This window comes from Spermophilus citellus (genome assembly GCF_964194105.1).
Source record: "Spermophilus citellus genome assembly, chromosome: 4".
In the NCBI taxonomy this organism is placed as follows: Eukaryota; Metazoa; Chordata; class Mammalia; order Rodentia; family Sciuridae; genus Spermophilus; species Spermophilus citellus.
Window position 1 is genome coordinate 114784498 of NC_138185.1, and position 26956 is coordinate 114811453.

Here is a 26956-nt window from a genome sequence, read left to right on the forward strand (position 1 = left end):
AACTAGCTCAATGTAGCCCTTCCATAATGCATACATGTATAAAAAGAGGATGTTACACATGATGACTATGTATAGTTTTTATTTGTTTATATATATATATATATATATATATATATATATATATATATATATATATATATATAAAGAGAGAGGTGAGAGAGAGAGAGAATTTTTTAATATTTATTTTTTAGTTCTCGGCAGACACAACATCTTTGTTTGTATGTGGTGCTGAGGATCGAACCCGGGCTGCACGCATGTAAGGCGAGCGCGCTACCGCTTGAGCTACATCCCCAGTCCTGTTAATATATACAAATAGAGAGCAAACAGTATTTCTGGAATGCTAGGCAAAAGAAAATAATAATTCCACAAGAAGAATGGATGCTGGAGTGACTTTCCAAGCAGGCTCACCTGTAGGCATGGGCTCACTTGGGGACTCGCCCAAGGCCTTGTCATCGCTGTCATTCTCACACAGGGCAGCAATTCTTCCTTTCCATTCATTTTTAGGGAGCAGTTCCACAACCACCACATCTCCATGAATGGAGCGGTTCCGAGCCTTCATGCCGTGGATTAGGATGTCACTGATTAAACCTAGGTAGCACACACAAACACCGGAAATCATTTCAATACATTTGAAGTCTAATCAGCATTCCTGAAAATAAAAACTTCCTTTCTAAGGTGAAGTTAAACTTCTTTTTGGAGGTTAGGAGTGAAGAAATGCTGCCACCAAGTCATACCGTACAGTGTGCTTTCAGCTTTCATACAGACTACTTGATCACCTTTTAAAAAATTCTTATTACCTTTCAAGGTAGGTATTAGTTCCTTGCATGTGGGCCTACACTGGAATTATGTGTGATACCTTCAGAATCTGCACAACCAAGGGGGCCACGGTCAGCGGGTTGATGAACTACATATAATTGCAGAACTGCCACTCTGACAAAGAGAAGCCCCCAGAAAGCCATTGCTTCTCAGTCTGCTTCCACCCAGCCTCACTCCTTGGAAGCTCAGGGTTTGGTTTTGTTTTTCCACTCTGGAATCACAAAATTATAACCATATGGTACAATTTATTTTCACACTTTTTCATTTTGATTACTTTTTAGAAATGATTCAATGAGACAATATAGTACATTGAGGCAGACAAAGGAATGTCTGAGTCAAACTGCCTTCATTCTAAGTTAAGCTCTACCAATGACCAGGTGTGTAGTTCTGAGCAAGTTACTTTGCTTCTTTGTTTTAGTTTATTACAATAAAACCAGAAATTAGGGGTACAAAGATAGGAGGAATAACTTCTAATGTTCTGTAGTGCGATAGAGTAATTATGGTTAATAACCATAAATTCTATGTTTTAAAACAGCTGGCAGAATTTTGAATGTTCCAAACACAAAGAAATTGTAAATGTTTGAAGTGATGGATATAACAATTACCCTTATTTGATTGTTACACATTGTATACAATGTATTGAAATATCACACTGAAAAAAAAAAGAAATATCACACTGAACTCTGTAAATACATGCAATTACTAAGTGTTAATTGAAAATATTTTAATCTTTAAAAAGCAAGATAAGATGAAATAAAACCAGCAATAATAGACAAAAGGCTAGGGAGAAGAAAGCCCAAATTCCAGAAACCCAGCGTACATGGGGATGTATGATATGACAATGAAATTTCAACTTTGCTTTCTTCACTGTGTAATATCAGAATAAAAAAGTAGTATGGAAATTTATATAAGATTTATACTAAACCTGAATCTTTACTGCTGGCTCCTTGAAGTCGAACAAAAGCTTCTATTTGTGCTCTGTGTTTATTGACATTCAGAATCCCCTAAAATCGTAATAAAAAAATCAGTGTGAAAATTTTTCTTTTCTCCCAGGTTTATCTCCCAAAAGGTCCAGGGTTTTTTGTTTTGTTTTTTTGTTGTTGTTTGTATTTTGTAACAATATTTGTATTGGTTCTTTTTAGTTATGACATAATTATAAAAACGTGGAAAATGATCTGTTGTACTTCAATCCCCAGTATTTACCCTCCCCTTCTTTTCCCCCCATCCCCGGTTCTCTTATCTCTACTTTTCTCTTCCAAAAGGTCCAGGTTTAAAAAAATTACAAAAGATATCCTCAATATATTCCTATAGGTTTATGATTCTTTTCTTTAGGAATTATACTAAGGTTTGTTTTCTTGATAGCAAATACAATCATTTTGAAATACTGACTATACCAAGTGCTAGACACACTCATATTCATACTGTCAGCAGGAACTTTAATGTGGCATTCCCAAACTTTGCTAGCATAAAAATCTTCTGAGGCTGAATGTTTTCCTTGATTAGTGGATGCTGATCTATGATGGAGAGAGGGCATGGGAAAAATGGAGGAACTTTGGATTGAGCAAAGTGGAGGGTGGGGAGGGGTTATGAGGGTAGGAAAGATGGTGGAATGAGATGGACATCATTACCTTAGGTACACGTAGGATTGCACGAATGGTGCATCTCTACACCATATACAATCAGAGAATTGAAATATTGAACTCCATTTGTGTACAATGAATTAAAATGCATTCTGCTGTCATGTACGACTAAGTAGAACAAATAAAAAATTGAAAAATCTTCTGAGTTGCTTGTTAGAAGTGTAAAATCTATTATAGAACAGTTCTGTGACTTGATTGTGGTGGTAGTTGCACACAGATCTATGCATGTGATAAGACTGCACAGGGGGGCTGGGGGTGTGGCTCAAGTGGTAGCGCATGCTTGCGGCTTGGTTCGATCCTCAGCACCACATACAAAGATGTTGTGTCCGAGGAAAACTAAAAAATAAATATTAAAATTCTCTCCCCTCCTCTCTCTCTCTTAAAAAAAAAAAAAAAGAATGACTCTTAAAAAAAAAAAAAAAAGACTGCACAGTGGCTGGGGTTGTACCTCAGTGGTAGAGCGCTTGCCTAGCACGTGCAAGACGCTGGGTTCAATTCTCAGCACCACACAAAAATAAATAAATAAATGAAAGGTATTGTGTCCATACAACTAAAAAAAATGAATAAAAAGTTAAAAAAAAAAGACTGCACACAGCTATATAAGTATACAGTTGTTGAAAACTGAATAATTTGTCTGATTCCTTCCCAAGACCCTCCCAGCAACTGGGTTCTAGGTCCAGGCGGATCACAAAGAGGTCTTTGAAAGGAGTGGGAAAATGTACAGGAGTGAAGAAGCTAAATTTCAAAGATTTTATAATGTTGTTAAACTTCCACACCTTGATTCAAAAATATTTCTTCCCTAGTAACAGGAGGTATTTACAAGTCTACTCCCACACTCCATTTGTATGATGCTCTACATGCAGCACAACTAACAACATCATAATAAAGCAGCTTCAAATTGGATAGCCTAGGGCTGTAGGCAGAATGTTGCCCCAGTCACCTTAAATTTCAACAGCCCAGGGCTGGGGATGTGGCTCAAGCGGTAGCACGCTCGCCTGGCATGCGTGCTGCCCGGGTTCGATCCTCAGCACCACATACCAACAAAGATGTTGTGTCTGCCGAGAACTAAAAACTAAATATTAAAAAAAAAGATTCTCTCTCTCTCTCTCAAAAAAAAAAAAAAATTTCAACAGCCCAGCCAGGCTTATTCTGTGTATAGCCTTTCAACTTAGAGGCCTGCAACAGGAGACGAAGAAAAAAAAGGATGGGTCCTGACATTCATTCTTTATTTTCGAAATACTAGGGACTGAACTCAAGGCCTACCACATGTTAATCCTCCTGCCTCAGCCTCCAGAGGACCTGGGATTACAGCTGTGTGCCACCATGCCCTACTCTGACAGTGATTCTTTTTTACCATCCTCACCTGGATATAGCGTCCAGATTTGATCCCAGCTTCTAACACTTCCAAGGGAAGATGTTCTGGGTACTCTTTGCCATGGCTCTCCTGACTCTCATTCTCTCTCTCCTGTCGGGACTGAAGGATAGAATCATAAAGCTCATGGGCAGCTTTTAAGTCTGGCCAAAAGTTGTCCAGGTAATTCTGCATTTAATAAAGGGACAGAGAAACATGGTCAGAAGATAATAATTTTTAATTATAGTACTACTGAAAAATCTTGCCTAGGGAATGCTGTTCCTGAGCCTCAAGTTACTGGCTTATTTTCTTCTATTTCCTGAAGCCTTGCCAAGAATTCCACCACGGTGCATTTCTACCTCTTACTTAGATTTTCTGTATTTTTAAACTTCTCTGTCCAATGCCCTAGCCACCCACCCACCTAAAACACACACACACACAAACACACTCAGGTAGCCTGACTTTCCATATATTGCACTGCTACAGACAGTAATCTGTATGGACAGGAAAGTCTCCTGTGTAGTTATTCTTACCTTTTTTTTTTTTTTTTTTTTAAAGAGAGTGACAGAGGAGAGAGAGAGATTTTTTTTTTTTAATATTTATTTTTTAGTTCTCGGCGGACACAACATCTTTGTTTGTATGTGGTTCTGAGGATCGAACCCGGGCCGCACGCATGCCAGGCGAGCGCGCTACCGCTTGAGCCACATCCCCAGCCCCTTACCTTTTTATTTGTGATTTTAACTCAATTTTAATTCTAAGGTAGAGTCTAGCATATTCTCTTTTCTCAAATTGAAAAAAAAATCCTGACTGTCAACTCTAGCATTTTGCTCATTAACTTCAGGGTCCTATTCAAACAAACTGTGCTAATGCTAATATTAGTGTCCTAATTCCATAGTCACTTATCACTAACAACACCAAACTTTTGTCATTGTGAACCACCTCTTCAAGTGGTATTTATCATATTGGCTCTTTTCCATCTAACTACAAGTCCCCAAAGAAAATTCTGGACTTCCCTCTCATCTGAACTTCACAATCTCTCTCTTTTTCTACCATCATTCACCTCTATGAGGCCCTTGGTCACACAGCATACTTGAGAAATGCTATACAAAATAAAACTGTCGTATCCTACTGAACTACAAAGAAAAGTAATTTTCACAAAAAATAGAAAAATGTAATTTTAGTCAACTGTCCTCTGCAGGAACAAGATATGATATATTACAACAGAAGAAACAAGTGACACTGCCATTAATATCTAGTGCCCCTAGAATTCTCTGGCATGCCAAAACACTTTTTTATAGCAGGGCTAAAAAAATTCTATTGGCAAATCTTTAGCAATACATGCACATGGGAATCCTTATAGAATCTACAATTCAAAATCCAACTAGTCTTTCTATAAACCGACAGGGGTAATGGAGAACCTCATTCTAGTTTCTAAATCGTAAAATAAAATCAACCAGTAGAAGTTGATTGACCAACTGGGCCGAGAGGGGAGACCAGTCATCTATTGAGAGATTAACAGTCCTCCTGTTTTCTCAAAAGGTGCTTAAGAAATAGGAAGAACTGTATTTCCATGACAGCCTGAAGAAACTGGCACTGATAATGCCACTCCTGTTATGATCTCCACCACGCTGATCTGACAGCCTTCACATAAATTATATCTTATCTCAGCCCCCTTCACTTGTCCATACGAACTCCTAGGAACACTCCTAAGTGGGAAGAGTGAGGAATAGCTGGAAAATAAAACTGCCTTAAAATAGTTTGTGTTTTGTGTGTGTATTCAGGAAAATAATCTGGGAGTCAGGTCTGAATGGTGGTTAGGAGCTCTGGAGTCAGACTTCCTGGACACCTTCTGGCTCTACCATTCTCTATTTTGTGACCCTGGCAAGTCACTTAGCCTTTTTGTGCTTCAGTTTCTTTACCAATAAGATGGGATAATAACACCCACTGCAGAAGATTTGGGCAAGAATTAAATGAACTAATACACATTGGTGTGTATCATTCCATTTAAATAACACACTTAGGCTTGGCATAGATGCATGTTGAGTATTAGGAGGGACTATAAAACTGCCAGTTTTTTGGTCAAAAATAAGAGAATTGTGGCAATCTTATTCAACCTATTGTCATAATAGCTATTATTGTATAAACATTAGAGACTGGGGCATAGCTCAGTGGTACAGTGTGTGCTTGCCATGCACGAGGCCCTCGGTTCAATCCCCAGCACTAAACACCCTCCTCCCACAAAACAAAACAAAACAAAATTAGTCTACTATCAGCAAGGGCTTATTAGGCTGGTCTTGGATCTGTGTGCCTTATAGTCACATAGTTTGTCCACATTTGCTAAAGTCAAGGTTAACTAGTTGGAGAATAATAAAGATATGGACTTTTTTTTTTTTTTTTTTTGTATAGGGACTGAATCCAGGGGCACTCTACCACTAAGCTTGCTCATTCTATCCATCTCTCTCTCTATTGACAGGGTCTCACTAAATTGCCCAAGTTGGCCTCAAACTTTCGATCCTCCTACCCCAGCCTCCCAAATTGCTGGGATTACAGGCCTGCACTATCATGCCTGGCTGTGCTGCCAAAGGGATCTAGAGCCTTATGAGGGTATAACTTAGGATGCACACACACACACACACACACACACACACACACACACACACACAACCACAAATACCTTGAAAGAAATCACGAATACTCCTTCTGTTTCACTTCCATACTGCTGAATCGCCTCTTCATCTTCTGTCACCATAACAATAGGCATCCTATCCTGGCAGTGGTGATAGTACCAAACAGCCGCATTGTATATGCTCCTGGAAAAGCAAAGAACACGTGAACTCTCCCAAGGCTGACAGACACAAGCTATTGTTCAGAGTTTCACATTTGGCTCTTAATCTGCCATCCTTTTGTGCATATAGATATCCATTAATTCATTCATCCCCTTATCAAATACTTCCTGAGTATCCATTATAAATAAGCCCTGGAGTTGGTGCTCTGGGGGATACAGAGATGAATGAAAAAGCATCTAACATCTCTTCCCCCTAAAGACATCCAACAACCATAGCAACCACTTTTATTTCTTGATTATGGCTTAGAAACCATCAGGCTCTGTCATCTTTTAATAGCCCTTAGTTGGAAGAGTATGTTTCTAAGGAAGTGTACAAACCTGTATGGTCCCTTTTTGTGGGCATTTATTTCCCTTTCTGAAAATGAAGGTGCTCTGTAAGGTCCATTTTGTGTGTGTGTGTGTGTTTAATTTAGCCAACATTTATTGTATACCTACTATGTGCAAGGCTGTGTACTTAGCAAATGTTATTATTTTGAGTGCTTCTATGTGACTCAATCTGGAGAAAGATTTGCTTTTTTCTTATATTGAGCCCAGTGGGAACTTGGAGATTATAAGTAAAAATTCTAAGCCAGGTGCGGTGGTGCATACCTGTAATCTCAGCTGCTCAGGAGGCTGAGGCAGGAGGATCTCGAGTTCAAAGCCAGACTCAGCAAAAGCTAGGCACTAAGTAATTCAGTGAGACCCTGTCTCTAAATAAAATATAAAATAGGGCTGGGGATGTGGCTTAGTGGTTGAGTGCCCTGAGTTCAATTCCCAGTACCCCTCTCCCTGCCCCCAAATTCTATATGTATCGTTAATTATTTTGCTTTGGAGACTTGAAATATTTAATGGCTCTACCAGATAAGTAATCACAAGGAAAAAGATAACTTAAATGTTTTCTATAGGTAAGACATTTTAAAGCTTATAGTCCCTTTGTCCTATATAAAGAAGTGTCGCAGAGGCTACTGGTGCCTACAACCTGTACCCTGGACCCAATCTCTGATTTGGATGCAGCTCTGAGAAGCAATTCTGTCCCTCCTCATGGAGTCATTGAATGGAGTTTACAGCCCTGGGGAAAATCTCTCAATTAAAGGAGAGGGTACTAACTAAATCCCTAGCCCTACCCTTTGGGGTGCCTTCAAAGGTACATTCTATAGGGCTTCTCAGAGGTTCCCCATCAAGACTGACCAAGCCTTCATTTCCTACAACAGTGTCACATCCTTTATTCTTTCCCTTCATCCCTCTTTTTTGTTGTTGTTGTTGTGGTGCTGGGGATTGAACCCAGGGCCTTGGCATGTGAGGCACGCACTCTACCAACTGAGCTATAGCCCCAATCCAACCCTTCACCCCTTTCTGCCCCCACTTCCTCACTCCTGTTTTGGGAATAGCCCCTATAAACACCCCACACCCAACTGCTTACCTCAGGTTGTTTTCAGGTAGATCGTAACTAAGACACTGTATTTCCTAAAACAGCTTCAGTCTAACAAGACTGGTCAAGGATATTAAATTGAGCATTTGACCTCATTAGCTTAAAAGCAATACTCCTTCCCCCCACACAGACACACGGGCAGTGAAGTTACAACTTCTAGATCACTGGAAGGATCCTGCTAGCTCTTAGGGTCAGAGGCAAACTTACCCTGGGGACCTTTTTTTTTTTTTTTTTTTTTTTTTTTTTTTTTTTTGCTGGGGGTGCTGGGGATTGAACCCAGGGCCTTGTGAATGCAAGGCAAGCACTCTACCAACTGAGCTATATCCCCAGTCCACCTACGTTCTCCTTAATAATAATTTTTTTTTCAAGGTCCTGGGGATCAAATCCAGGATCTTGCAAACCGTAGGCAAGTGCTTTGACACTGAACTACACCCCCAGCTGCAGTCATTTCTTTCTTTCTTTCTTTCTCTCTTTCTTTCTCTCTCTCTCTCTCTCTCTCTCTCTCTCTCTTTCTCTCTTTCTTTCTTTCTTTCTTTTCTTATTTGGAGACAAGGTCTCTCTAAATTGCTCAGGTTGGCCTGGATATCTTGTGACCTGCCTCAGTCAGCAAAGTCACTAGGATCACAGGTGCACACCACCACACTGGCTCCCCAATAACAATTTTAAAAATTTAACAATTACATATTCAAATGACTTATCTGTTATACTGATGCATTAAGCATTTGAGTATTAATCATGGCTGCTGGATAATTGTTGGTTTATTCTGGCATACTATTTAGATCAACCTGCAAATAGTCAATGATGAGGAAATGAAAGATGACTCGCTGCCACACCTGGTCTGCCATTTTTCCATGGATTCTCCTCTTTCCCGAGGGAGATAGCAGTGCTGCTGGAATTCATTAGCAAAGAGAATGCAATCGTGACGCGCATCCTTCAGGAGGTTTCGCAGTTTGTTATACTGTCTGTAACACAGAGGAGAAAAATGAATCTAACACAGCAGGTACTCATCTCCTGCAATCTCCTGCTAAGATCCAGTAAGTAAGTGAGTGAGTAAATAAATAAATAAGTAATAGGGAAAGAAAGAAATAGAGGAAGAAAGAAAGAAAGAAATTTTAGAGCAAAAGATTGATTATTTAAAACCCGAGAAACACTCATTGGCCTTAGTGTTATTGGGCTGCTATTTTCTCCATTTTGCCTGCTAGAATGTACTTCAGCAGGGCCTAGTTAATTAGTTTGCAGATTAATTAAACTCTTTTTCTTTGCTTTCCCCTCTGTGACTTCTGGTCTTTTTACTATGTAATTGTATTGCCCTGTCCCTCTTCAAAGCTTGAGTACACAGAGGCAAGCAAAATCTGACACTTTATTTTTGTCCCTCACTTTGTTCTGTAAATGGCATTAAGGACTAACACATTGTACTTTTTGCTGGCAGGCCCAGGAAAGGACGTACAAGGTAAATAAGTTTAGGGACTTATTTGTGAATTTTATTTAGCAGTCACTCTGATTTACACGAAGGAGAGCTAGCCTCACCTGTCAGACACCTTATAGAAAGTTGTAAATCTTTCCCCATCAAGACACCTTTCTAACAACACCAGCCACAGTCATAATTCAAAAATTAAGTCTAGGGGCTGGGGATATAGTTCAGTTAGTAGAGAACCTGCCTCGCATGCACAAGGCCCTGGGTTCAATCCCCAGCACCAAAAAAATAAAAATAAAAAATAAATCAAGTAGACTATGGGTCAATTTCTAAGAAGGTGCTTTTGAAAAGTCTAAGTAGTATGAAATTACAAAGGCCATTCAATTATTTTAAAGGGAGTTAACTGAGGTTTTGTTTCATTGTGCTAGGATCTCACACATCTGCACACATCTACCTCTAAGGTACACTTCCAGCCACCAAACTAATATTTATAGTTCTTATAGTAATAGTAATGATGATGATTATAGTTTGACTAAAACTGGAAATAATCTCGTTTTTTACTTACAAAACATCAATTTACGTGGTTCCACCTAATAATGATCACCAACATGTATTTATGCCAAATATGAATGTATTATTTGAGTGTATATTGTCTATTTAAAAATTGATTTAGTGGGGCGTAGTGATGTACATCTGTAATTCTAGCAACTTGGGGGGCTGGGGCTGTATAGCTCAGTGGTAGATTGCTTGACTAGAAAGCACAAAGTCTTGGGTTCAATCCCCAGTACCACCAAAAAAAAAAAAAAAAAAATTGCAAGTAGTTCTAGCAACTTGGGATGCTAAGGCAGAAGATCACAATCAAGGCCAGCCTTGGAAACTTAGTGAGACCGTATCTAAAAAAAAAAAAAAAAGTGTGTGTGGTGGGGTGCTGACGATGCAGCTAAGTGGTGGAGATCCCTCAGTTCTCTACAAACCCCAGTACTCCAACCCCCCAAATTAAACCAGATGTTAACATATGTTATCCAAAGCATCATTTAACATGTGAGTTTTTTTTTTTTTTTTTTTTTTTTTTTGTGGTGGTGGTTCTGGGGATTGAACCCAAGGATGCTCTATCACTAAGCAACATCCTCAGCTCTTTTGAAATTTTATTTTGGGAAAGGGTCTCACTATTTGCCCAGAGGGGTCTTGAACTTGCAATCCTCCTGCCTCAATCTCCCAAGTAGCTAAAATTATAGATGTGGACCACTACACCCAGCTAACATGTTTAATAAAATTCGTTCTTTTCCACTCCCACCTCCAGCCTGCCACCATGGATTTAAAAAAAGAATAAATGAGGGCTGGGGCTGTGGCTCATCAGTAGCACACTTGCCTGGCATGTGTGAGGCACTGGGTTTGATTTTCAGCACCATGTATAGATAAACAAAATAAAGGTTTATCAACAACTTAAAAAAAAAAAAGAATAAATGAATCTTTTGGGCCAGGTGTGGTGGCATATACCTGTAATCCCAGCAGTTTGGGAGGCTGAGGCAGGAGGGTTGAAAATTTGAGGCCAGCCCCAGCAACTAAGTGAGGCCCAAAGCAACTTAGTGAGACCCTCTCTGAAAATAAAAAGGGGCTAGGGATGTGGCTCAGAGGTAAAGCACCCCTGGATTCAATCTCCAATATATTAAAAAAAAAAAAAAGATTTTCGGGGCTGGGAGTATAGCTCAGTGGTACAGCATGTGCCTAGAATGCTTGAGGCCCTGGGTTTGCCATTCTTCCCTGCAGCCTTTTCATTAAGGCAAAGACAGAACTCCCCAATTTACCCTACTAAAGCCACGGCAACTACTGATATCTGTGTGATCTTATAATTCACATGAAAACAAGAGACACTGACATTATTTGGAGTCCCCTTAAAACAATCAGGCTTGGGGGAAAATCTCAATGGTAGAACATGTACTTGGCATGTGTGAGGCCCTGGGTTATATCCCCAGCATGGCCAGAAAAAAAAGAAACAAACAAAAATGATCAATAGTAACTTATAAAATGTCACAATGAACAAAGGGACTCAGTTCCCTTTCTACCAATGCATTGTAGTTTTTCTTAACATAATTCCATTTGTACAAAAGCCACTTCCCTCCCACGAGATTGGTAGAACATGTGAAGTTGGTAATTTTCCCATCTTCACAAATACATTTTTAAAACTTCTACATTGAGCCAGGTGTGATGGTGCACGCCTGTAATCCCAGCAGCTCAAGAGGCTGAGGCAGGAGGATTTAAGGTGCAAAATCAGTCTCAGCAAGTCAGAGAGGCCCTGAGAAGCTCAGTGAGAGCCTGTCTCAGAAGAAAAAATAAAAAGGGCTGGCGATGGGGTTTGGTGGATAAGTGCCCCTGGGTTCAATCCCTGGGACCAAAAGACAAATAAACAAACAAAAAACAATCATTTCTACATTGCACTGTTAACAGGGGTCAGCTTTGCAGGAGGATATATTAGATTTTCATTTTCTGCTTTACACCTTTCTTTAACATGTGAACTTTTTAAAATGAACACTTATTTGTTAAGCAATAGATTTTGAAAGTGATTTTATAAACAACTGTAATTTATTATTTCAGAGAAAACAGAAAAAATACTGCCTATTTTTGGTCTTATCTCATGCTTTGGTTTGAACATGGCCCCCAAAGTTCCCATGATGCACACTTAACTCCCAGTACAGGGTTGTGGAGGAGTCGCTTTAAGAGGCAACTAGCCAGCCATTCAGGAGGCTGAGGCAGGAGGATCGCCAAGTTTGAGGTCAGTCTCCACAACTTGGCAAGACCCTGTCTCAAAAAGAAAAGGAGGGGATGGGCGCAAGGTGGCACACACCTGTAATCCCAGAGGCTCTGGAGGCTGAGGCAGGAATATCATGAGTTCTACAATTCATCGAGGCCCTTGGTGGTGAAGGCTGCATAACAATGCCAAAGTACTTGATGCCCTTGAACGGTATACTTACAAATGGTTAAAATGGTTACTAGTGGTTAAAATGATAAATTGTATGTATATTTTACCACAAAAACATGATTAAAAAACCAGAAATCCTACTTGGCAAAATCAAAACAGAACCACTCGTTTCAGTGAGATAAAGTGCGCTGAAAGGAGGGAGTTTTCCTAGAATAGGTGACCCTTGAGGCCTGAAAGATGAATGTGAGCTGGCTGGAGGAAGGGCCAAGCGGGGAAGGCGGCAGACAGTACACGCCACTCCAGCATCTTTGGCTCACAGCTGAGGCTTAATCAGTATCTTCCAAATGCTGTGTGTGTGTGTGTGTGTGTGTGTGTGTGTGTGTGTGTGTGTGTGTCCCCATCCAAGTCCAGGGTAATAATGTTTCTGAATAAACTCTGATATTTTCAGAACCCAGTTATCCTCCTACTAGGGTTCATGTACATCCCCTTCACTCTAGGACCAGAATTCCTTGCCAAATAATGACATGCCACAAGCCAGACCCAGTATAACTACCAGACCAGAATAATGCCTATATATATATATGAATATATATAAATTATTTGGCATTTAACCACTGACCACATCCCCAGCCATTTTTTATATTTTATTTAGAGATAGGGTCTTATTGAGTTGCTTAGGGCCTCACTAAGTTGCTAAGGCTGGCTTTGAACTTGCGCTCCTCCTGCCTCTGCCCTCTGAGCTGCTGGGATTACAGGCATACACCACTGCACCCAGCCCTTCCAAATATTTAGAAAAGTATCTAACCTAACAAGACTTTTCCAAAACTTAGGTTGCACTCCCATATATTTTTCTTAGACTTTTATTACATGCTTCCATTTGTCAGCTACCTATCAGCCAGTTAAAAAAAATGAACAAATAGCCCAGGAATACTAATGGGAAAAGCAGGAAACAAATTACAGATTACTCTGAGCATGACAATCAGCTTCCTTGTAGATGTGTCGGCTTATAGTTACAATTTAATAGTGCATACATGCAATATAGTCATATTTTCTGCTAGTCAGAGTTTGTAGTGCTTATGATAGAATTAGATAGATGAGTGTCCTGTGTGGAGTCAGCACAGAGCATCATGGGGCCTTGAACAAGTTTGACCAGAATGACAGGAGAGCAGTTGTTTTGATAGTCAAGTGCAATAAAAATATCTTAAGTTTTAAAAACTTCACAGTCTTGCAGAAAAACCCTACCTCCCTTGGACTGGCTTGGACTTTTTTCTAGATCTCTATCACCTAAATATTTCAAAAATTTCTTGGGGCCAGCTAAACTTCCTTCTGTAGGTTGATCCCCCCGCCCCCTCCCAGATGGAGTCTTGCTGTATTGCTCAGACTGATGTCAAACTCCTGGACTCAAGTTATCCTCCTGCCTCAGCCTCCTGAGTGCTGGAACTGTGATAGTCAAGCCAAAGTGACTCCATTTTGTTTAGTAACTCCATTTTGTAAAACAACCATGCCAAGTAGAAGGGTCATGACCAGGGCAAGATGTTTTTTTCCTTTTGCTATAGAAACTTTTAAGAACACAGAACTACCTAATGGGGCATTGTTTTTGTAACTAGGGTAACAGGGCTCTGTTTCTGTAACTGGGGTGATTGGGCTCACTGTGATTAGCTAGGCGTCCCTCCACCTGACTGCACTCTCCCGCTTCTGGCTTGCTTGCATTGGCTAGACCCCCCTGAACATCCCTTTTGCGGTTTTCAGGCTTATAAGGAGTGCCTTTGCAGTTGTTCGGGGCTGATCAGGGGAACTGCTTTATGTTCTGGTCAGTTGCCACTAATGTACTTCAATAAAGTCTTGATTTGATTATATGTGAGTGGTCTGGAAGTCAGTTTATGAAACCCAGGGACAAAGCTTTAACTATAACAGAACTACAGGCACACACCACTGAAACCAGGTTAAACTGTTTTTTTACTGTTTTTATTTGATGGCGACCTTACCTACAGATGCAACAACAATCCCCCCATGACCGCACTCTCGAAGGGTTAGAAGTGGGCATCCCACAATCAGAGGGAAGGCTTACAAGAGGTAAAATCTGTACTAAATATGTTTGCCAGCTAGGTTTACAATAGGCTGGCCCTCACTTTCAAAATCTTTGGGTTTTCTACAAGAGAAGTTTGTTATATGTAGCCAATATGCTCAGTGCATTTTTGAGGACTGCATAATGGGCCATCTGAGTGACTACAGTTATAGTCTGGCTCTTGTATGTCCCCAAAGACCCTTGTGTTAAAGACCTGGTTCCCAGGGTGCTGCTATTTAGAGATGGTGAAAGCTCTAAGAGGCAGGGCCTAGCGGGAGATCATCAGGTCTTTGGGAAAGGGCCTTTGAAGGGGACAGTGGGACCCCTGCCCCTTCCTCTTCCTTTTTTTTGCTTCCTACCTACAAAGTGAGTGGCTTTGCTCTGTCACTTGCTCCTGACATATCTGATATGCTGCCTTGCCACGGGACCACAAGCAATGATCATGTATCAAACGCCTATCCATCATGGACTAGAATCTCCAACAATGTGAGCCAAAGTCCACCTTGTCTCTTTATGAGTTAATCATCTCAGACAGCTGACAACACACACCTTCCAACTTGCACTGCCATCAGGGCCCTGCCTCTCAGAAGCTAGACACTTGGTCTTCCTCTAGTGTTCTCTCTCTCTGTCCAGTTACATAAGCCAGAAACCTCAATATTATCTTTGATACCACCTTCTCACCATCTTACATATCTAAAAACTATCACTAAGTTCTATAGGTCAAAAAAATTGCTATTTTGAGATATAATTCATTTATATTTGTAAAATGTACAATACAATAATTTTCATAGAGTCACAGAGTTCTGCAACTATTACTGTTATCTAATTCCAAACCAGTTTCATCATCCTAAGAGAAACCTGCATCCAGCCAGGTAGAGGGGCCCACACCTATAATCCTAGTGACATGGGAGGCTGAGGCAGGAGGATCACAAGTTTAAGGCCAGCCTGGGCAACTTAGACCTTGTCTCAGAATAAAAAGGGCTGGAGAATATAGCTTAGTGGCAGAGCACTTGCCTAGCATGTGTGAAGCTCTGGGTTGGGTCCCGTGTACCACAGAAAAAAAAAGAAAAGAAACCTATATCCAATTAGCTGCCATTCCTCCTTTCCCTTAACCCATCCTTTGGCAACACTATTCTGCCTTCTGTCTCTGTTGATCTGCCTCTACATGACTTGTAAATAATGAAATTATACAATAGATGGTGTCTTTGTGTGGTTGGTGTATTTTACTTGGCATGACGTTTTCAAGTTTCATCCATGTTGTAAACATGCTCAGCTTTTTATGGCTGAATAATATTCCACTTTATGAATGCACCACATTTTGCTTGAACATCAGTTAATGGACACTTGGTTTATTTCTACCTTTTTGCTTATAGATAAAGCTTCTGTGAATATTCCATCTTTTTCTGTTTCAATGTGGATACTTTTCAGTTTCCTTGGTTATATATTTAGATAGTTTTATAGATTTTTACCTACTAAGTAGCTCTTGGAACTATCCACTTATCTCCGTGTCTAAGCTCCCAGCATCTCTGCTATGATTGGAGAATGTTTTGAGTGTGTCCCCTAAGGGTTCATGAGTTGAACGTTTTATTTTTTTTTGTTTGTGGGTATGTAGTCCTAAGGAATCATTTGTTGAGATTTAATCCCTATTGTGAGATATTAAGGGCGGGTGGAAACTTATCCCACTGTTGTATTTAGAAGTGGGGCCTTTGGGAGGTGGTTAGGGTTAGATGTCATAAAGGTGGAACCCTCATGACAGAATTACTGGTAATTTTTTAAGAGGAAGAGAGACCATCAGAAGATACACACATATATACGTGTGTTCCCTGCCTCTTGCCATGTGGAGACCTGCACTACCTTGGGACTCCATTAGTAACAAGTCCATATCACCAGGTGGAGCCCATCACATTGGGCCTCTAGAAACATGAGCTAAACAAACCTTTTTTCTTTATAAAGTAGCCTGTCTTGAGTATTCCATTATAGTAAAATAAAATAGACCAATGTATTCTCTCATCTGGACTATAACATAGCCTCTTCCCTTTTTTTCTCCAGGACTCTTTTCTACTTGGCCCTGCAATTTTTTTTAGAAATATTGGGCTGGGATGCAATGGAGGAAGGATAGCATCTTCAACAAATGGTGTTGGGAAAACTGGAAATCCATATGCAACAAAATGAAACTGAATCCCTTTCTCTCGCCATGCACAAAAGTTAACTCAAAATGGATCAAGGAGCTTGATATCAAATCAGAAACTCTGCGTCTGATAGAAGATAAAGTTGGCTCCGATCTACAGATTGTGGGGTCGGGCCCCAAATTCCTTAATAGGACACCCATAGCACAAGAGTTAACAACTAGAATCAACAAATGGGACTTAATTAAACTTAAAAGTTTTTTCTCAGCAAAAGAAACAATAAGAGAGGTAAATAGGGAGCCTACATCCTGGGAACAAATTTTTACGCCTCACACTTCAGATAGAGCCCTAATATCCAGAGTATACAAAGAACTCAAAAAATTAGACAATAAGATAACAAATAACCCAATCAACAAATGGGCCAAGGACCTGAACAGACACTTCTCAGAGGAGGATATACAATCAATCAACAAGTACATGAAAAAATGCTCTCCATCTCTAGCAGTCAGAGAAATGCAAATCAAAACCACCCTAAGATACCATCTCACTCCAGTAAGATTGGCAGCCACTATGAAGTCAAACAACAACAAGTGCTGGCGAGGCTGTGGAGAAAAGGGTACACTTGTACATTGCTGGTGGGACTGCAAATTGGTGCGGCCAATTTGGAAAGCAGTTTGGAGATTCCTGGGAAAGCTGGGAATGGAACCACCATTTGACCCTGCTATTGCCCTTCTCGGACTATTCCCTGAAGACCTCAAAAAAGCATGCTACAGGGATACTGCCACATCAATGTTCATAGCAGCACAATTCACAATAGCTAGACTGTGGAACCAACCCAGATGCCCTTCAATAGATGAATGGATAAAAAAAATGTGGCATCTATACACAATGGAGTACTATGCAGCAATAAAAAATGACAAAATCATAGAATTTTCAGGGAAACGGTTGGTACTAGAGCAGATTATGCTTAGTGAAGCTAGCCAAACCCTAAAAAACAAATACCAAATGTCTTCTTTGATATAATGAGAGCAACTAAGAACAGAGCAGTGAGGAAGAGTAGGAAGAAAAAATTAACATTAAACAGAGACTTGAGATGGGAGGGAAAGGGAGAGAAAAGGGAAATTGCATGGAAATGAAGGGAGACCCTCATTGCTAAACAAAATTACACATAAGAGGTTGTGAGGGGAATGGGAAAATAAACAAAGAGAGAAATGAATTACAGTAGATGGGATAGAGAGAGAAGTTGGGAGGGGAGGGGAGGGGGGATAGTAGGGGATAGGAAAGGTAGCAGAATACAACAATTACTATTAGGGCATTATGTAAAATTGTGGATGTGTAACCGACGTGATTCTGCTATCTGCATTTGGGGTAAAATTGGGGGTTCATAACCCACTTCAATCTAATGTATGAAATATCATATGTCAAGAGCTTTGTAATGTTATGAACAACCAATAAAAAAAAAATATGCAGAAAAAAAAAAAAAAAAAAAAAAAAAAAAAAAAAAGAAATATTGGGCTGGGGATGTGGCTCAAGCGGTAGCGCGCTCGTCTGGTATGCATGGGGCCCGGGTTCGATCCTCAGCACCACATACAAACAAAGATGTTGTGTCTGCCGAGAACTAAAAAATAAATATTAAAAAATTCTCAAAAAAAAATTTTTTTAGAAATATTTCTAGTTGTGGATGGACACAATACTTTTATATTATTTATTCATTTTTTTATATGGTGCTAGGGATCAAATCCAGTGCCTCACATGTGCTAGGCAAGTACTCTGCCACTGATCCACAGCCCCAGCCCAGGGACCTGCAAATATTTTAAAGACAGGAATCTTATTATGTTATCCCACTTTACTTAAAACCCTTCCCTGACATCCGGGAGGTCCATGGGACTTCCCAACTGATCCAGCTGTGCTTTCTCAGTTCCTTGAGAGTGCCACACCCCCATCATGGGCCCTGCACAAGCACCTCCCTTTGCCTGATAAACTTTTCTCCTTTCTCTGTGTGGTCTACTCCTACTTATCCCTTGGAGCTCAGCAGAGGCATCTGCCCAAGGAATGCCCTTCCTTGCTCCCTGGCTGCTAGGAGCTCTGTTGCTAACACTCCCTGTATTTCCCTGCACACGTCACGATCACAGTCCTACCTCTGTGTGAGACTACCCGATTCCTGCTTGTCGCCCCTTCAGGGCTGAGTCTGCTTTCGTTTACCACTATACCCTCAGTGCTAGCAGTTTCTGGAGCCTATGTTCCCTCAATACGTATTTGTTACCATCTGATTACATGAATGTAGCGGACAGGGCAGCCTTATTATAGATTTACCAATTAACACCTGATTAAATAATTTAAGGATTTAAATGACAGGCATGTGATCATCTTAAACAATCAAAGACTTGACATTATTCACTCTTTTGTACAATACACTTATGAGAACAGGCATTCTCTACGTTGATATTAAAATCAAAATGTAAATTCACATTACATATAGAATCAGATAGGAGATTATCTTTTTACGGTCAAACCCAACTCTGGTGATTTCATTTCAGTAACACAGTGTCATCTGCCACATTAAATTATAGTTGGCCCTCTGCATCCTTGTGTTCCACACCTGAGGGAACCTCATCTATAGAGGGAAATAATCAGATAAAAAGAATTTCAACTGTACTGAAAATGTGGAGTTTTTCTTAAATTTATTTCCTAAATAACATAACTGTATACATAGTATTTATATTGTATTAGGTTTCTCCTCCTCCTTTTCCTCCTGATTGAACCCAAGTTCTTGAGACAGGGTCTTGCTAAATTGCTGAGACTGTCTTTGAACTCACCTTCCTCCTGTCTCAGTTTCCCAAATTCTTGGAATTATAGGCATGCACTAATATGGTAATCTAGAGAAAATTTCAAACATGAAGGAGGATGTGCAAAGGTAATATACAAACACTATGCCATTTCACATAAGGGACCTGAGCACCCTCAGCGTTTGTTATCCTCAGGGGTCCTAGAACCAATTTCCCCTGAATACTAAAGAACTACTATCTATAATGTTTGTTTGTAGTTTTCAAGTTTTTAAACTATGTTTATTTACTTTAAAGGTCTGATTTGGTTTTATGGTTGTATTAAGTATTTAAATATGAGAACTTATACCTAGACTTTTGTTTAAATACCAGTACAGTAAAATACATATAAAATATATTAACATGGGATATCCAGGAGCATTTTTGTCTTTTAGAAACAGGGTTAATACATTATTCATGTTGAAAAACCCTGATGTATTGGAGAAGAAGTTGAAACCTATGTGACCTCATAGAGCCCTCCAAGTATAATATGATTCCAATCTTATACTGTACACCACCAAAAAACAGAGGCACAGAATGCCGATACTCTCTGAAGCTCTATGGAAGGAATTCAGGAGGGAGTCAAAAGGAGAAGGCAAGACATCCTCACAGTGGACACCAGATCACACCAGGCATCATTAACCAACAAAGCTTTCCCAAGCAATCAGGTTCCTAGAAGCATATTGTATAGAAGGAATTATATACTGACATCTCAAAAATATCCAAGGAAGAACTGAAAAACAAAACACTGCCCGACAGTAAATGAAACAAAACACCAGAGAGCCTCTTACTAGGCCAAGTTTGTTTAAATGTAGAAAGTTGATTTTCACCACACACACACAAAAAAAAAAAAGATAAGGAAATGGACATATTAATCAGCTTGATTTAGCCTTCTAAACATGTTTCAAAACATGTTAAACATCATGTTTACATCATTTATTGGTGAACTTAAAAAAAAATCAAATGACTTGCACTTACATAGTATTTATATTGCACTTAACATTAATGAAGGCCAAATTAATAAAGAGATTCTCTTAGATCTTATATATTCAATGGCAGTACTGAAGGTTGAACCCAGTGTTTCCCCCATGCTAGCCAAGCATTCTAACACTAAGCTAAACCCCATGGCTGGCCTCAACTTTGTAGTCTTGCCTCAGCCTCCTTCTGAGTCACTGGGATTACAAGTGTGCACCATTGCACTCAGTTTATAGTAAACTTTTTTTTTTTTTTTGGTACAGGGGTTGAACCCAGGAGTGATTAACCACTGGGCCACACCTCCAGCCCTTAAAAAAAAATTATATATACTTATTTTTACTTATTTTTATATTTACTTATTTTTTAATTGTAGTTGGACACAATACCTTTATTTTATTCATTTATTTTTATGTGGTGCTGAGGATTGAACCCAGGGCCTCACACATGCTAGGCAAGCACTCTACCACTGAGCCACAACCCCAGCACCCCCAGCCCTTTTTTAATATTTTATTGAAAGACTGGGTCTCACTGAGTTGCTTAGGGCCTCTCTAAGTTGCTAAGGCTGGCTTTGAATTTGTGATTTTCTTGCCTCAACCTCCAAAGGTACTGGGATTACAGGCATGGGCCACTGCACCCAGCTCATAATATATTTTTTAAAAATATTTTTTAGTTGTAGATGGACATAATACCTTTATTAATTTATTTTATTTTTTTATGTGGTGCTGAGGATCAAACCCAGTGTCTCATGCATACTAGGCGAGTGCTCTACCCCTGAGCCACAACCCCAGCCCTCATAATAGATTTTTTAAGACCAGTTTCAAACCTATTTCTCCTGGAGGCTTTTTGACCTAACCTCACACCCACTTATACATTTGTACTTTGGATAGTTCACATTAACTATCCTTCTGTGGCTATGATCCTTCATAATTACTTTCTTGTTCCTTGCAGTTGACCCCAATGAAACAACAGGTTTATTATGAGAGGAACTAAGACTTCTTTTTGTATTCCTCAAGGCCTAGAACTAGGAACTCAAAAAGTATTTATTAAGGTTGGGGGGGGGGGCATAGCTGGTGGAACATGCCTATAATCCCAGCCACTCAGGAGACTGAGGCAGGAGGATCTAAAGTTCCAGGCCTCCAGGCCAGCCTGAGCAATTTAGCAAGACTTTGTCTCAAAAAAAAAAAAAAAAAAAAAAGTATGGGGGAGTAGCTCAGCAGTACAGTGCCCCTGGATTTGATCCCCAGTACTGGAAAAAAGAAAAGGGCTTATCCAACAACAACAACAAAAAAAAGCAGAATGTTATCATAAAAACCTATTTCATAAAACCTTATCTTTTGTTTTTGCATTTAGTATATTGAGAGACACGGTAAAGTACTGGAAAACCAATAGTTTTTCATCAAGTTAACTACTTCTGAAATGTTCAGGAGAAAAGACATTTAAATTCTGACTCTTTGCTTTTGAATGTCTCAGGAATTGGTTTTTAAAACAATCCTTAATGTTAAAAATATATCAGAAAACAGAAGTTGAAAAGGCTTGCAGTGTGTTAGCAATTTGAACGATAATAACACATTGATTTTAGTAGTAGAAATTGAAATATGACACCTGAAGCAGCACTGAAACCTGGATGTGTGTAAACATCTACATCTTTGTGTCTGAATAAAATCAACTTCAAGTCATTTTAAAATATTCTATCTGAAAAAAGCCTGTACACAGTCTAGTTAATGTACGTTTTTAACTGAGCGTATCATAAGGACAATTTATCATTTTCATATACAAATAAAAACAACTTCATCTTTTAGTATCAAGTTCTGAAGAAACTACAACATTGAAAAAAAAAGAATAAACACGTAGTTTCTGCTTATTAAATAGCTTGGGATGTTAAGCTTTTGGATATATAATTCTAATATGCTATTTCCATACAGTCTGAAGTTCAAATCATAAAATCTTTCTCAGTATTCAATGAAGCAAAACCATTTTTAGGACACTTGTTTAAAAGGTGGACAATTATTCTTCATTTAAGTACAAGGCAAGTATTTTAGACTAGTTCAATTAGAAATTTTTGTTCAGCAAATACAATTACTGTGGCTGATATTTACACTAGTAATCTAAAAATAAAACAAGTTATTTATGGTTTTATTGGATAAATCATTATAAGTACAATTTGTAATTCACAATAAAGGTGAGCACTCTATCACTGAGCCACAACCCCAGCACTACCCAGTCCTTTTTAAAATATTTTATTTAGAGGCTTTATTTAAAAGTAGTCCTTTTCTAAAGAAAAGAATGTAGGTTACTGAAACAATGTATCTATTAAAAAGAAGCTTAAATAATATACATTAACAGAAAAAAAATGCACTAACACTGCTACCATAAAAATGCAAACCAAAAGTCAGTTCACACTAGAATCTTAAATACCTATATACTGGGGACACTGCAGTTTATTGATCTACAGTCAGTTTTGGGCCAGGTGTTGAAGCAGAAATTTAAAATAATGTTACTGCATTCTCCACTAGCAAAGAGAATACCAAAATAGTTTCAAAAGTCCTTTCTGACAAAATAATGAATTCTTCCCCTCCCCCTCCAACAAGAGACCTTTTCTAAAGGGGGAGAAAAAATCCGCACTATAAATAAATAAATAATGCAAAACAGATACCTCCGGCCTCTTTGATGCTGCACAGCTTGACAAGCCGTTTGCATGAAAATAATTCCCTTCAGCTCTGGAAATTCAAGGATCTCAAGGTAATCTTGAACAACTTTCCAGTCTGGGATCACATAATGAGTCACATCACTAGACAAGAGCTTCCCCTCTGAAACATAATTCAAAATGTAAGATATTAGATAAAATTTTCAAACCTGTTTTATTACTATCTCAATGTCATGGTGCCCCAGTGTTTAAAATAACTTCCCATCTTAATTCCAACATAAAGTTCTTTAAAAGACAAGACAAATCTACTTTGGTAGAAGCCCAAAGTTCAGGGGAAACTCTGCGCCTTCTTTTTTTGTTTTTGAAGCTGTGATAAATTCATGCTCAAAGTGGTTTATGGTGTTTCTAGTGGTGCAGGAGAGGACAAATGATATTTTAAAAGCAAAAAAGTACATTTCAGCACTAGCTGGATATTTCTGTTACCTCCTCATTGACATGCAATCACATTCAAATGAAGCACTATATGTATATGTTAACCACTTGTATGTATCCAGCAATTTCTAGTAGGTCGTGTTTCAAGCTTCTAAACATGCTCAGAAGTCTCAAGTCCTAGAAAGATGGAATTGACCAGAAAAGAAGCTTACTGCAAGCAACTGGAAGTGGTAGGCTTTCCACCCAGCTGAGAGCTGTTCAACCAAGCTGTAACTGAAACTGTAACCAAGCTGAACCCCAACCATAAACAGAATTCCAAGCATTCCCTGAAAAGGACCACCGTGCTCATCCCCCACGAGGGGGAAGGAACAGTAACCCTCATTGTTAAATGGGCCACTCCTGCAACTTGGAAACCAAGCGGGCAAGTCTGGTCCGCAGCAGTCTCCAATCCAGCTCTCACACCACCTTCCCCCACGACGAAGGCCTAGATAATTCCCGAGTCCTGCTCTCCACTGTATAGACGTTCACGGCGTCCGGGTTGGCAGGCCTGAAAATCTGAGGAGCGGAGGAGGCCATGTCAAGTGGGCGGCAGCGGCGCGCAGCAGCCTCTCACGGCAGAGCCCGAGCGGTCAGGAGCCGTCCTCCAGGCTGCCAGCCTGAAGAGGCGGGTGCCTGCGCCTCAGGGCCCCTCTGAAAACCCGAACCACCGGCCTCTGGGCTGGGAGGCGCCAGTCTCTTGGGCTCTTCCATTTGATCAGAAGAAGCCGCCGGAGCGTCCCGCAGCGAGCGCCCCTGCAGCCGCGGACCCGGGCCGCCCGCTCCCAGCCCCAGTCAGGCTGCGGGTGATCCTGAGGCGGGCGGAGGCCGCGGGCCTGGGACTCCGCGCCCTCGCCGCCTCGCGCTGCGCCCCCCGACGCTCCGCCCCGGCAGTCCCCGCTCACGCCCGGCCGTCCCCGTTCCCGCCAGGCCCCGGCTCCGCAGGCTTCCCCAGGCCCCGGCGCCGGCCCTCACCGTTGCGGCAGGCGGCGGGCTGCGGGCAGAGCGGGCTGTTGCACGGCACGCAGGGCCGCAGGTAGTGCTCACGCACGATCCGCAGCGTCCGGCCCTGGAAGGTCCTCAGCAGCAGGACCTTCTCCCGCTTCTGCAGCATGGTGGCAGCGCTCGGCCCCGCGGAGCTCTGGGCCCCGGGAGGCCGCCCAGAGCTGCCGGGAAGCGCCGGAGGCGAGGCCGCGGCTTGGGGCCCGCCCTTCGGTCCCCGGCCGGCCCGGCCCACCCGGCTGGGGTGTGAGCGCTGCGGGCGTCGAACCGCCCTAACGGACGGCCGTGCCGAGGGCTTGAGGCCCGAGGCCCGCGGGGCAGATTCTCCAGCCCCGGCTCAGGCCTCTAACCCTCCCTCCTGCACCTAAATTTCTTTCTAATCCGCAATTGCGTGGGCGTGGTAATAAAATATAAGGAATATATATGGGAGAGAGGTGATTAAAATGCACCCCAAATACTTAGGGGGGACTAGGACACTATATTCAAGAAAGCTTTTGTTTCGTTTTGTTTTGGTACGGGTGAGGGATTTGAACTCATGATCCTCCTGCCTCAGCCTCCCAAGCCTCTGGGATTACAGGCGTGTGCCACTGGAAACTGGTTTAAAAATACTCTGAAAAAAGGTTTGGTTGAACTATAAACAATTACCAATACTTTGTTTCTATCTAGATCCATATGGGAATCTGGCTGCCATATAAATACTGGGCAATTACTAGAGTTTTCAGTTATTTATCTGTCCTTGCTAAAAAAAGAAAAAAATCAGAAACTAAACAGCCCGCTAGCCCAGCCTTTATTCCTTTCTGGGGCTGTGGCTCAGCAGTAAGGCTCTTGCCTAGCACGTTTGAGGGCCTGGGTTCAATCCTCAGCACCACATGAAAATAAATAAAAGGTATTGTGTCCGACAGCAACTAAAAAATAAATATTTTTAAAAGTGTACTTATTTTGAATTTTAATACATGTAAACATTCTCAGATAAAATGAAAACCAGTCCCATCCCTTGGGGTAAACACTGTTCAACCTCAACTTTATAGCACTGGCATTCTCTGGCAAAGGAATTCTTAAAACTGCTATTGACAATCACAATGGTACTGTAATGTAGCTTCTGTCGAAAAGGTTCACTGTGTCTTCTGAGATCACATACCTTTGACTGGCTAGAACTCCTTTTTATTGTTGTTGTTTGTTTTATACTGGGGATTTAACTCAGGGGCGCTCAACCACTGAGCCACATCCCAGCCCTTTTTCCATGTGTGTGTATTTTTTTTAATATATATTTTTTAGTTGTAGTTGGGCACAATTTTTACGTGGTGCTGAGGATGGAACCCAGCCCCTGGAATGTGTGAGGCGAGTGCTCTGCCGCTGATCTACAACCCCAGCCCTTTCCTTATATTTTATTATGAGACAAGGTCTCACTGAGTTGCTTAGGGCCTCACTAAGTTCTGAAGCTGGTGTGGAACTCGCGATCCTCCTGCCCAGCAGAACTTTCTTGACAGACTTGAGCCGGAGGGGGTGCTGCACATATACCAGTTTAACTTCCACAAATCAAAGCAGCGGACATTCACATCCACATTTTACAACTGAGGCAGGTTTAGTTATTAAGTGGTAGAATCCGCATTCAAGCCAGAATCTAATGAGTCCAAAGCAGATTCTTAACCTACTATTCAGAGATGAATAAAGCACAGTTCCTGCATCTAAGGAATTTATAGTGTATATATTTAGCAAGCTCTAGCTAAGACAGCTCAACCTTCTGGCTGGAAACATCACAGCCTCCTATTCTGCTTAAGTAAGCAGAATTGAGGGTGCCCTATTGGATCTCTCCCTTTATTCTAAGGGAACACCGTAAAAATAACCATGGCCACAATGAGTCACCCTATAATCCCAGTTAGTAGGGAGGCTGAGGCAGAAGGATCACAAGTTCAAGGCCAGCCTCTGCAACTCAGACATTGTCTTAAAATTAAAAAAAAATAAATAAAAAGCAGGGGAAGTGCTGTCCAGCACATGCCTCTAATCCCAGAGGCTCAGGAGGCTGAGGCAGAGGGATTGCTAGTTCAAATCCAGCCTCAGCAATAGCAAGGTGCTAAGCAACTCATGAGACCTTGTCTCCAAATAAAACACAAAATAGGGCTGAGGATGTGGCTCTGTGGTTGAGTGCCCCTGAGTTCAATCCCCAGTACTCCCCTGCCCCAGGTTAAAAAAAAAAAAAAGGAGGGGAAGTAGCTCCGTGATGTAACACTTGTCCAGCAAGCACAAGGCCCTGGAGCAATCTCCAGTACTTCAAACATAAATATTAAAAACGAAGCCATGGCCCTTCAGCGTACCTCTGTCAAAATACACAGCGGTGTGAGATCTGAGATGAAATTGCACAAATCAGAATCTAACAGAGTGCTTAGTCCACAGCCCAGAGTGCAAGGATCGAACCCAGATGCACGGTGCAGGAGGCCCCAATTCAAGAGGCCAATTCTAAAGCGC

The 26956-nt window shown here is 40.8% G+C and overlaps 1 protein-coding gene across 6 annotated transcripts in view; it reads right to left on the reverse strand.

Annotated features, from left to right (window-relative positions):
• The window catches only part of DIS3L (DIS3 like exosome 3'-5' exoribonuclease), a gene marked incomplete at its 5' end in the record, with an annotated part of 41862 nt that extends 17001 nt beyond the window's left edge, over positions 1-24861 (reverse strand). For 2 of the 6 annotated variants that reach the window (XM_081289810.1, XM_081289806.1), the window contains 7 exons: positions 409-588; positions 1742-1820; positions 3820-3996; positions 6482-6617; positions 8894-9022; positions 23033-23186; positions 24467-24860. In XM_081289810.1, the coding sequence (XP_081145936.1) occupies positions 409-588; positions 1742-1820; positions 3820-3996; positions 6482-6617; positions 8894-9022; positions 23033-23186; positions 24467-24605 (994 nt within the window). The other 4 variants (XM_081289807.1, XM_081289808.1, XM_081289809.1 and 1 more) reach the window with 4 other exon arrangements.
• Between the last annotated feature and the right edge of the window lie 2095 nt (positions 24862-26956).